The 13415-nt window shown below is 36.4% G+C and overlaps 1 protein-coding gene across 1 annotated transcript in view; it reads right to left on the reverse strand.

Annotated features, from left to right (window-relative positions):
* The window catches only part of POC1B (POC1 centriolar protein B), a 45400-nt gene that overhangs the window by 11519 nt on the left and 20466 nt on the right, over nt 1-13415 (reverse strand). The window contains exon 10 of the mRNA XM_084205338.1: nt 10090-10176. Within this exon, the coding sequence (XP_084061464.1) occupies nt 10090-10176 (87 nt within the window). The remainder of the gene's footprint in view (nt 1-10089; nt 10177-13415) is intronic.

Here is a 13415-nt window from a genome sequence, read left to right on the forward strand (position 1 = left end):
ACAGAGAGCAGAGGTGTTGAAAAGATCGACAATGACACATAGCTGGACAAAATGATAAACCTTTATGATAAGGTTACTGAGTGAAGAATAACAGTACCCTACATGCAACTAACTGAAACTGCTAAGGAAATAGTATTGTACTATTTCACTACTCTAGCAAAAAATTGGAAGTATGGACATGGAATTCCTTTCCCAAGAGACATAAGGAAGAGAAACATCTTGGAATATTAACGTTTTCAGTGAGGAACACTTGATACTGGTTAATCTAAGAACAGCTTCAAGATAAAGCAATTCTTTTAAATCCCTGTTGCAAGTAAGGAGTCTTCCTTTACAATAAAAATACTGCAGTATTTAACTCAGAGTTGCATTGCAATGCCTTCACTTCAGGATCTAACATGCAGAGTGGAACTCACACTTTGGTGTACAGGAAATATCTATGCAGTAAGAACATGCCAGAGGACAGCATCGCTCCCCTCCCCACCTCCCTCCTTCAACCAACCCAAACTGCTACAACCAGAGTACCATATGTCAGGGGATACAGAGAAAAAGAGAACAAGCCAAAACCAAACCAACCAACTCTTCGGAGCAGTAATGCCACATACCTCCACTGATGGTGTCACCCACAGAGCTACTCATGTTTTTCCCAAAATATTTTTTATTGCAAAGTGCAACAGAATCCAGTGTTTCTCTTCCAGAATCACTAACCATAGACCGTTTCTCACTTGCTTTCCTCTGATTTCATATACTCTCAGCTTTACAATGCTTCAAATTCAAGCAAAAAGGAGCTGCCTCCATTCAGTTTCAGTTACCTGCTGTTTACATTACAGCCATGCAGACAAAAAAAATCTGAATCCTCTCAGGCTGAAAAAAAAATAACTGAATCCAACATATGTACTTCCTGAACAAAAGGAAACCATTACTACCACCTCCTTTCCTCCTATTTTTTCCATGACAACTTAAGAAAGATATTAAACTGTTGCATGCATGTAACCCACCTGTGCGTATTACAGCACAATCATGCTGGATACATGGCTCCACAGACATCAGTCAATACAGTCAGGTTACAGCCAGCTCTGATCTACTCCATCTCTAAATAATTTTTTCTCATTATTTCCTTTGTGCTCCTATTAGTGTTTGGACAGCTGAACAGATCAAGGAATTGACGTGGATGAAATTAACCAGATAACAACAGCCATTAAGTTAAAATTACTGTGAAATCATCCTTTAGCATTGTTCTACCTAATTTCTAAGCCCCACACTGTTTTGGCGGAAGATACAAGCCAAGATGTTTTTCTTCATCAAACACCTATCTGCTGAAGAAAATCTTTTTTCCTTAGTTGCTGAATTTTATTTGAAAGGTCTCATTTTTTCAGTCTTGTTTTAAGCAACCTATGTAATCCTTGGATGTGACTCAGTGTTTCCATTATCTCACATTAAGCAAGTAACTACATCTCTTACTTCAAACTCGACAGTAATGCAGCACGGCTTCAAGGAGAGATGTGTTGTATTGGAACAACTAATATATTTGGAAAACACTCAAACATGCTCTTAGGCAGAAAGCATCCTCTGGGTTTAGATATCACTCTAATCTAAGTGATAAATAGAATTTGCTAGCACTTGTTTAAGCACTGTCATCTAGGAAAAAATAAAATATTGAAGCAGTATTCAAGTGTTTGCTTTTATAACAAACTTGCTTTAACAATTTTGAATAACATATGGGGTTTGCATATAAATAAATTTCATTCAAGTATATATAAAAATAAATTATACATAAATTTCAGTCAAGTTCAGTCATAATATATATAAATTTCAATCAAGTTTCTACCACACAGTTGCAAGCATGCTGTGCTAAACTTATACTCCAGTTGTATTTAGGAACAAAGAGTAATTCAAGGGCAGTATTTTAGCTTTACAATCTCGTTTTCTTACATATTTGATCTGTAGCTCAGCTTTATTATGCAACTTAAACAAAATCTTGCAGCCTTCTCTAAGAGACACATATTATGAGCTAAACTTTACATTCCCTTGCTTTTTAGTTCCACAAAATGTGCAATCTCAGAATTGTTAAAGTCCTGTGAATACTAAGAAGTTGAAAACTTTATTCATAATGCTGCATTAAAAAAGTTAAACTAGGTGCTTACAGGGTAACAGAACCACTGAATGATAACTTCATTGACTTCCATTAGGCGAAATGACTCACAAATGGCATTTAGATCAGTAGTAAATCATCATCTAGGTCAGCAGGAAGCTCATTACAGACTGACAATCCAAGTGACAGAAACACTTTTCTGCAAGTGCTATAGTAGTAATTTCCTGTGTGAAAGGCTTGCTGCTGTTCCTGCATTCCTCAGGGGACACTTCTTCTCAGAGGATGTTACTCTTCCCCAGGAAGAGGAAGGAACCAGTTGTTATTGGATGTGTGGGCTGATAGCTGTCGGGCATTTTCTGCATGCCGCAGAATCAGCTGTGAGAACTGTGAATACAGCTTAGATTTCCAGTCAAAGCAGAGGAAAACACTGCTTGAGCAGACAAGGTCAGAGCGTACATGTACAGTATCTCAGGAAACTGAGAGAGAAATAATACCTGGAACTTCCATCCCTCCAGTTCCCAGAAATGTGTTAATGTGCTAAAGGAACAATATACACACATGGATCAACTTGAAAAACATTCCTGAAACACAGCTGCCCCGAGTAAGATCCTACACAGAGTAAAATTTTGCCAGTTTTAAAAGGCCTGTCTTCTTACAAAATATTTGTGTATGTGTGCACATGTACATTTTTTTCCTGTTAGGTCCCTCTCCTAGGCTTCCTGTTCTATAGGAACTCAAGCTCTCTCCATATGTGTTGAGACACTGTTACAGGATGGGTCACCAGTAGCTACTCCATGCCTATTCCAGTATCACATCCACTGACTTTTTCTTAAGTGATAGCGCTAATATGTTTCCTTATCCTAACTGCTTATTTCCAAATTTCATTAAAGAGACAATCCACCAATTATTTGATTATAAATTATTAGGAAGACAGAACAGTGACAGACAAATAAACAGTACAATGTCATAAAGTACATTTCCTCAGGAAAGCGGGCTAAAAATAGCACAAGAAATATTATATTCTTGCACTCTCTAGTGCCCAAATTCAGAACTCAGTCTCTGATAAAAACCTGACTTTCTCTCCAGCTCCAGTTCACTCAGAGAATATAATCAAGACCATTAAGGAACATCAGGACATGTATTATTACTTAATTATGTAGAGGCACAACATACTTCCTGTTCTCTCCTTGTAAACCAGCATTTACATGCTGTGTTAGAATAGCATCACTGCAAAATGCAAGGACCACTTGGATCATATTCCTCTTTTATGACATCACCTTCAAGCATTTGATCCTTAAGCTCTATTTGATGCTAGTGGTGTCAAAGCATACTAATTTTATGTACACAAATCTTTTTAAACATGCCTAGACATCTACAGCAGCTCAAAATGCAAGTTTAGAAATTCACTGTTGAATATGCGAAACACTTCATCTTTTCTGCACTTGTGATGAATCATTTTGTTCATATACATCATACTTCTTTAGAGGGTTCTCAGCTGGGTAACAGAAAAAGCAGTCTGTACTGTTTCATGCTTCTTCCAGATGGATTAGGAGTAGCCTTTGAGGGGAATGGGAGACATTCCTTCTCTGAGAGCAGCTGAACATGCTTAGCTGCAGAGTTCTGGGGAGAAGGCAGCCTATCCTCTTGCACCAGCCCCACACATTCTACCTGTCTAGCATGCAAAGAATAGAAAGGTCTGTCTAAAGTGTACTATAAGCCAAGATAACACTAAAAATCGCCTGTCTAAAAGCAAGACTGGACAGAGAAGGGGATTAATTTGCAAAGACACAAAAGCACAATACTTATTTTTATTCTGCTGCACTGAACACTTCAGACTTCCTCCATTTACAGTATTTATTCTGTGTTTGTATAAGATTTAGCATGAGCCATTTAGAGCCTGTTTGAGAGTTTTTTGGTATGGTCATCTATGAAAAAGGTGCAGACAGCCTAACCTCAAAACTTTGGAGACACAGGATCTCTTCACACTATTTCCTAATTAAATTCTGTTTGTCATTGGGAGTTCAGGGAGGTGACAATTCAAATAAGCATTTACTGGTAACCAGAAGAATGGCCATAAATGAAAAAAAGTTCATAGCTATTCAGGGAGTGGCCTTTCTTATTTCCCTGTCTGGGAACAAAGAAGGTAAGGTGATGGAAGAGGCTGGGAACTGTCAATTCTTATCAAAGCCCTTTTACCCATGGGATCACTTCCCAATGCAGAGCTCAGTCTAATTGGCAACTGTATTTTGGACAAGGAACACAAGCGGGGCAGTGATTCCAGTCTTTCTTTCAAAGGGAATACTGCTGGAACTTTTCTTTGGTAGAGAAAAATGTATGCATACCATGTAATGATCAGAGTTTTTGTCCGAGGACATTTAGGAAAGTTGATATAATTGAATTACAGAAAGCTGTTGTGCTTTCAAATGATCTGTAAAAAACAGCAAAGGTAACTACTCTGCACAATGAAGTGACATATGAGTTTTGTTCTACCAGCTGTTCCCTTCTGAATTGAACTTAGGCCCCAGAGGAGACAATCTATGTATAAAATTGCCATTACTTCCTTTCTTCCTTTTACCCTCCCCTTAACCTCACTGAAGACAGTTGGTGTTTATTGCCTTGTAAGGCTGAAGCTAGGAAAGGATGCAAATCAGAATAAATTTGAAGTTGCACATAAGGAAAATATGAAGTGTTTTAAAAATTAGTTTTTAAGATACAATTTCTATTTTCATCCTCTCCTCCTGGATTCTGGGGTTATGTTAAGGAACAAGGAAGAGACATTACTGCAAGAGCTTTTCAAAGCAAATTTCCATGAAGAAGAAGAGCTGACTAAGCCTTCATGTATGCAGAAATGGAAGAAAACATGCAAATTTTTCATTCATGACTGCTGTCTTTCCAAATACATGGGGTGTTTTTGATTGTGGAGCTTAGTTGGTCTTTTGGGGCTTTTTTAAAATTCAAAACAAAGGCAGAGAAAAGTGTATCAAAAATACCTAAATCCTGAAACACAAACTGTGAAAGCAATGTGCACAGAGTAAGAGTACAGATACTTCTACTTTTTGCCTTAAGACACCTACTACAAACGCAGTACAGATAAACTTTCTATTTTAAAACTTGATATGTTCCTTTTGCTCCAAATGAAACAATCCTTATTTCTTTCCTTACCCAGTAATTAACCCAGTCTTAACTTTGCAGGAGTTGTACTGTAAATGAACAATAAGAGTGTCTTGTTTTTAGTGTTAAATGGCACTGGAAGAGAAAGAACAGCAAACATCTCCCAGCTAGTGCAGACATTCTGACTTCCAGATTACAGTACATTGCTTTGCTTCCTCCAAATCCTGTTTACATGAGCAAGGTCAGGGTATGAAACATTAGAGAGCCTCTACAGTGATTTCCTGCTTCTGTCAGTAAAAACTACAGAGACACCATCAACTTTCCCTTGTTTCCAACAGCTTTTCAGGGACCAGAGGTTACCAGTGTATTGCCTTGCAGAATTGAAAAGACCCAACCTCTCTCATGATTAAAACTAAAATTGAAGGATGAAACAGAAAGAAGTAGTCCTAAAGAGAAACAAAACTTCCAGTTTTTCTTTTTCAATAGTTCAGAAAACAAAGGCAATGTTAAGTTGCTTGACACATGGAGAAGGAGTGGGAGAGAGGCATTAATGCTTTCAGAGTCTTCAATGAAATAGAAAGGAGAAAGAAGCACCACCCCCAGCCCCCATATTTGACCCCAATTTAGTGAATATTTTCAGAGTGCAAAAGGCTAGAACACACCTAATTTCTGGTAACTGCAACATATGAGGACTCTTATCACTGAAAAAGTCAGGACATTACACAAGTACCAGTTTGTTAGGCATTCACAGCTAACTTTTACAGTGCTTTCAATAATTCACATGAGAACTGAATAAATGAATAATCAAATCCAAAGCTATTCCCTAACCATAATAATACACAGGAATTCTAAATGGCTTTGTAATTGTAGTCCAAAAGAAAGCAACTCCATACTGAAGATTTCACTGAAATTTTTCCACTGACACAAGGATCATACTCCCTTCACTAAGTTTACCAAAAAAGTTGCATCAGTATGAACCTTAGAAGAAAAAAGATTTTTCATTCACCATGTTCAAAACAATTTGCCTTAGTACTAAGCTAGAAAAGAAGCTGAAAAGATAAGGTGTTTATAATTCAGGCAGTTTAATAATGTGTTTTTAGTAAAATCCCTGTAAGAACATTCATATCTGCCTATCTTAGCTTAACCTCTGAAGCAAGAAAATACAACTAAATTTAAAAAAAAACAAACCCAAAGCAGGCATTTTAAGTGTGGAAGCTGTGATGGATTGTTGGTTTTGATGAAGCAAGAAATTAAAATTCCTTGAAAAGAAGAGAAGTAGGAGGAAGACATAATACTAGTATTTTCTTAGACAGCTACAGCTCAAAATAAATGAACTGCTAAGAAAATATCTAAATATATATTTTAAATTCACAATAAAGAATCAAGACTGTGATATTTTTAAATATTTGTTTTTAAAATTTCTCTAGGCAGACTGTTGACAAGAATAGATGATGGTGATACTTTGCTGCACCCTAATTATCTAGAGTAGTGTGTCCTCATTTGGGCTTCTTGATCCCAGATAGACAATGACATCCTGGAGCAAGTCAAGTTGAGAGTAAACAAGATAAAGGGGCAGGAACATGATATCAAGAAAAGGCAGAGAACCAGGTTTGTTCTCTGGAAGAAAAGGTACAGGGAGATCTTGCTGCTATCTCAGATATCTAATGGGTAGATAGAAAGAAGACAGACACACGCATATTAGAGGACCACTGTGAATTCAAGGCAATAGATATATTGGAACATAGGATATCCTAGTTACATATTATGAAAAAAAAAAAATATTAGTCAACCAAACATTAGAGCAAGCTGCCCAGAAGGTCGGTGGGATCTCTATCCTTACACATTATTAACAAATGAACTGGACAAGGCTTTATAAGAACTTGATCCAAGCTGGTCTTGCTTTAAGGGGAAGGCTAGATGAAATGACTCCAGACATTCCTTCTCAATCAATACTCTATCACTTTCATTTACAAATCTTCAAAGAAGGAAGGAAAAAGAAAAACCTTTTTGCTTTGTCACAAATCATCTTAGGGGCAGTAATAATGTATTTCCCATAAAGGAGTAGGAGAACACACAATTCAAGCTGAAGAAAAGATTTTCAATAAGAAGAGCATTTTCTTCTATTGTCCTTTCTCCTGGACTAGACTGAGACTCCTAGAAGTTTTTGACCACTTACTGTCAGGAATTTTGGTAGTTATTCAACAAAACATTACAAGGTTTTGCATTGCCTTCAATCTTCCTGAAGGTATTTCAGGGAGCTTTAAGAAACTCAGAGATCCTACAGAAGTTTCAGTGTTGTTACTCACCCCGGAGAAAGGCTCTATTTAAAGACTCCCATTTTCGTGGATTGCTGTCTCAAGTATCTCTTTCCTTCAGCAGAAAAACTGAAGTAAATATGTTGATTACCAACTTCCAGTGGTCTAGGGACTTGCCAATATGTTTTGTAAATAACTCTTAAGATCCTGCTGTGTTACATGTGTTATAAATGCATTGAACAAGAATGCATAAAGATACCTAAATGCAGACTACATTTTTCTCTCTGCATGTCAGAAGGGCAGAACTCCTTAAGGCAGAGCCTTAAAAGAATAAGTAGGTATATACAGGACATGTGTAAATTAGCCTGACAATCTGATCAAAAATTTTTGTTATTTGAACAGCATTTTTTCAGTTGATTTAGTGCCAAAAAGCCATAAACAGGTTTAAAACGTGTCTTGAAATGTTTGCAGGGGAAAAAAATGCACAATGATAATGTCTTTGACAACCAGTAGAAAAAAGAGCAACCCATTGGGGTTGGAATCAGGGATATGTATGAAGTAGGATGATGAATTAGACTAGGACTACAGGATGGCAACCTCAACTTGAAAAAGGACTAAGGAAAAAAATGCACAGAAGTAGTATCATTCAGTTGAGGACTGTATCAAGAGGAAACCTGTCAGTGAAGGTGTGATAGAAATAAAGAGAGCATCTGCCTTTTTCTCTTTGTTTCTTATGAAGAACACATCAAGCCTCTATTAGACAGAGTCTCCATACATTAGGGAAACTGAGAAAGCTTCAGATAAAAAGGTCCACGTCACTGAGATCCAGAACCCTCCAGAAACAAGACAAAAAGGTCTAGGTGGCTGGCCTGATTAAGAAACAGGTGATAATTCCACAAATGACAAAGCTGGTAATGTGGCAGACAGACACTGGACAGGAAGATGATACCAAAGGATGAGCTGACATTAGAAAGCAGGGAGGACCAAACTGGTTGGCAAAAGTTGAAGAATGTTATTCACTGTGGCAGAGGAAGGATATTAGTGGCAAAGAAAACGTGTAAATGATTCCTGCATTTGTGGGAACAGTAGCAAGATTAGGGTTAAACTGTGTTGAAAAGGACAGTTACCCTTAATGCTACAATCCGAGTAACAAGGTTATAGAAATGTTTCCAGATGGAAAAAGATGCTGATGGGGAATGCTGAAATGCAACAGTGGTGAGAACCAATGATAACTGGTAGATTGAGATGCTGGGGGGAGGAAAAATAGTGATTACTGACACAGTCAAAAAGCAATAAATTCTGAAGCAACATTTTTATACTGAAGATTGTAAAGCCAGACAGACAGCAGTCAAAAAATGCTGTACTTCTTGAGTCAACGTATTCCTTTGAGTTCTGGGCATAAAATTTTATAAGCTGCTTTCATAGCAAAAGAATTAATGAAGACTAAGTGATTTGTAGATATGTAATAAAGAATTACAGTGCAACCATACATTTGAACTCTGTGATGTGCAGAGTAAGTAATGAACACAGAGTACTTAAAAGTGATAGGTAGTCAATAAATTATATCTACCAATATATCTATACTATATCTATACAATCCACTGTCCGTGAAGCCTACTAAACAGATGTCTGTAAGTCTACAAAGAACCATATTTCCATTATGAAAACATGACAACTGATAAACCTTAAAATATAGAATGTTATTACCTCTCAAATATAAGTTATTATATGATTATTTGTTTTGAAGTAAAGGTTTCTCATCAACCTGTGTATCATGATCTTCAAAAATGATCTTAGAGAATTTTACATAGTACCTTCACACTATAGCTTTCATAAAGCATTCATCACAAAACAGAACAGCAGAAACCACACCTGCTGCCTTTTTGTATTAACCCTTCAACCACACAAACTTTTTTTGGTAACTAAAATTGCTCAAGACACAGTTTGTGCCTTCACAGGAATGGATTCAGAGCTAAAAGAAAAATTCTCATTTTAACCTAATTCTAGAACAGCATGTCTTTTAGATTTCATACCAGGAGAGCATATTTCTCCTCCCACGAAACTGCCGCTAAAACATTGCCTTCCTCTCCTCCCACACGCCATACCAATGTCACATGTAAAACCAACACTAGAAGACTCTAATCCTATCACTCTTCCTTAAAATGTATTACTTTCTTTTTTTCCTTCTAGGGAACTATTAAATGCCTTAAAAGGAGAAATAATAAAACATCACTTTTAGAATTGTATCAGTGAGACAATCATTCTTTAGTACTACCATTATTTGCAGATAAAGACAGAGTTACAAAAAGTGTTTAAGAATAAGCCAGGAATTTTAACAGTAATATTTAGATGTACTTAGCATGGGCTTATAAATAGAATTTGTGCTTAGTATAGCGGCAAAATTGCAAGTATAAAATGAAAGCTTTGTTATCACACCATCTTCTGGTTAGACTTGGGAACTGTGACAGAAAGTTTAAGTTGAGAATTTAGGATATTGAGCTCTGAGCACTTGACATTTGCTAAAAAATCTATTTCATTCATATGGACAGTAAAAGCACATTTCCAGAACATGTTAGCTATACCTTACCCTTTTTCTATTTTTTTGGTTTTTAATACTTTTTTTAAGCAACTTACAGGAGTACTGATATATGAAGATGTTCCAATATCAATGATAACTGGGTCAGGTGTTTGTGTATCAGGCACATCAAAGGCAGCGTTGACCTGTTGAAAATAAATTCTATCATTATTTCAGAACCAACAGAGAAAAGGAAATAAGACTGAAATAAAAAGTGAGAACACACTTAGCAGCCCAGATCAATTGGTTCCCAATCCCTATTCAAGTCCCTTAAGTCATCCATTACTAACAGACTGTCAATATGCTTACTTCTTCTGTACCAACACTGATTGCCAAAATAACTTTGAAAGCACTTCTGTGGAAAACAGGTAGTAGGTAACACTGAAATCTGTGATTTCAGAGGTAGCAGATCAAAGACAAAAGATGTTGCTCCTGAAATCACAGGAAAAACTGCTTTATACTTGGACAATGTCAGAAGCTGATTGATCAGATAGAATGACAGATGACAGAAATGTCATCACAGTATCTGCAATTTTGCTCTTAATATCACAGTTACTACTTGCTTATTTTTGGCTATAGGAGTTAATCTATAACTTTAGCAATATTTTGCTAATGTTCTTTCCTGAAAATGAAGCATTAAGAAAGTATCAGAGAATATGAAATTTGAGAAAGCTGCTGCTTTTATCTTATGGTTTTACCTAACTATCAGAATAACCTCCCTATAAAAATCTGTGTGCATATTATCCCTATCACTCTATTATCTAGGTGTATCACAGCCTAAAATGTTTGCCTTCTCAGAATGATGCATGGAAGTGCTATTCTTAATACTTTATGAACTGGCAAAATTTACAGAAAGACTAGATGACTTTCAAAGCACCAAGAAGTCTGATGCAATATCATCAGTAATCCAGAGACAGTATTAATTCCAACCACCTTACTGAAAGCAGAAAAAAAATCCCAGAATCCCCAAAGCTCACACTTGCCTAGTGACAGGGTTAAATTTAGCTGAAAGTTTCTTAGCTACAAGGGTCATTTTATTTTGACTTCTCAAGAGGAAGATCCTACTGTTTCACCCAAAGACTGTCAAAACTCTGGGTCAGCCAGAGCTGCTCAGTCAGCCAGTAACTGCTTCACTGCCATTTCCAAAAGGAAAAATCCCTGATGTCCATATATTGGTATAAAGACCTTTAGGTCAGAGACATGTTTGTTAAGTAGCTAGAATACAATCTTATATCTGGCATTAATAGTCAGGGAAGGAGGGCAGCAACACCTAGTACTGCCTGAAAACTTTTCATTCAGTTTATTTAGATTGCCATAAGTTAAATGCAGAAATTTAGGTTAAAATTAATAGAAGCAAGATCTTCCTTAGTACATACAAGCGGAAGAAGATGGACAAAGTTTACTAGCAAGCTGGAAGGTAAAGAAACATTTAAAAACAGATGATATTACCTGATTATTCAAAGTGAAAGTGGTTCTTACACTTTGCAGCACTTACAAATCAGAGATGACAAACCTTCCTTAAGGTGAGATCTTAACACTGTTTTTAAGCTTCTTCACCCCTCGGAGTAGCAGTGCTTAGCTCTTTATTGGATTCAGTTTCAACAAACCATTCCTCATCTATGATCTTTTTTTCTGTCTTCTGATTACAGGTACGTCAATCAAGAATGAGCAGGGACTCAGGGACAATCAAGAAAACCCATTCAGCTACATGGTCATCACAGCTGAACACTTTAAATTCTCCCTCATTTATAGATATCAGGATCAAGTCTTGTTTTCTTTCAATTTTGTCAAATAGGCTTGGAGGAAAGAAAGGGAGCGAGGAGAACCAAAGCCAGGTAACACGGTCTATGTAATAACCTTCTATTTAGCTGAAAATTCTACCAATTTTAACTGGACTTCTCCTTTAGCATCTCCTCTGCAGAAACATGATTAATCAAAACCTGCTCTGACTACAGTATTGCTTACCACTTTTTCACTGTTAAGGTGAGCAGGAGAGGAAGTGCAAATTTTACTGTTTTGATTCTATACACATTATGTCTATTGAGATTACACAGCAAATTGTCCACAGAGTTTCCATTTGTTCAGTGCCCAGGATAATCAGGATCATTTGCTTCTGACATTGTCAGCCCTGCATTAAATATAATTAATGCATTATCCAAGTGCCAATCACACTAGGGGCAGGTAAGACTAAAGTCATTTTCTGGCATGCATCATTTGGGCACTGAAGAGAGGACAATGCATCTGCAGGATACTGCAGATGAGGAACAGTAGATGCCTACTACCTATCAGTACTCTAATGTGGAGGAACCACTGTAGTGTTATCACTAATAGCTCTTGAAACATCTTCTTTGAGATAGTATCTCTTTGTTGCATACATGGAGATACTGCAGAATGAGTTACATTCTTGATATAGGTTGGTAAATAAATACATGGTATTATTAAGTTTAAAGAAATGCTCTTTTTGTAGAAGTGTCACATCCTGGAGCTAGAATGAAAGTTCCTCTCAGTATACTTCTGCTTATTGCTTTACCAGTGATAAGGGGAGGATGAGGACCACTGTAAACATGGACTGGGGGTGGAGGAACTGTTATAAGCCACACTAAAATAATTAAACATAACATTATTAAGCAACTAGTCAGAAATAGCATCTAAAAGGTGTTTAAAAAATGCACAAAAATATCAAGGCTGTATCTAAGTCCCTCATACAAATATTAGTGTTTAATATTGCACCAAAAATCAATGAGATAATGGAATGAAGCTAAAGGTAAAAGTTTCAAATTACTTGACATTTCTTAAAAAGGTGATGTGGTTAGCTATAAAATAATCTTACCAAGGGAAATCTTCAAGGTAAGCCTTTGAAAAGACTTAACTTTAAGAAATATGACAGAAAAAACAGAGCACAAAAATGCAAGGTTGGGAGTACTGTCTTGTATTACAAGTTTTCAAAAACACTCTTTCAAACCCTTGCTTTAATTACCTGGTAAACTGATACATAAATATTTTCAATATCATCTTCTAACATGATAATGCAGTTATCACATTTTGATCCACAGTACAAAAAAATATATTTGAAGGGAAGGTTTCTACAGAATCTTTCATGAATTAGAAAAATAAAGTTAATAAAATTAAAAGAGGAAGTTTTAAATTACTCACAAAGCATTTCTTAGGAAAGTGATTTAACCACTTGTGAAATAGTCTCTCCAAACACAACAAGAGAAAATTAGCTTTCAATTTGATTAAACACTATTCTTTGCTCTAGACTGGGGCCCTCAAACCAAGCAAGCCATATAATCTTTTTTCTACTGCCACCTAGTGTATATTTGAATTTCCTTCATCTGAGAAAATATTTATAACTGAAAATACACAGAAAATTTTAAGATTAAAT

Source organism: Fringilla coelebs (genome assembly GCF_963513975.1).
Source record: "Fringilla coelebs genome assembly, chromosome: 5".
NCBI lineage: Eukaryota > Metazoa > Chordata > Aves > Passeriformes > Fringillidae > Fringilla > Fringilla coelebs.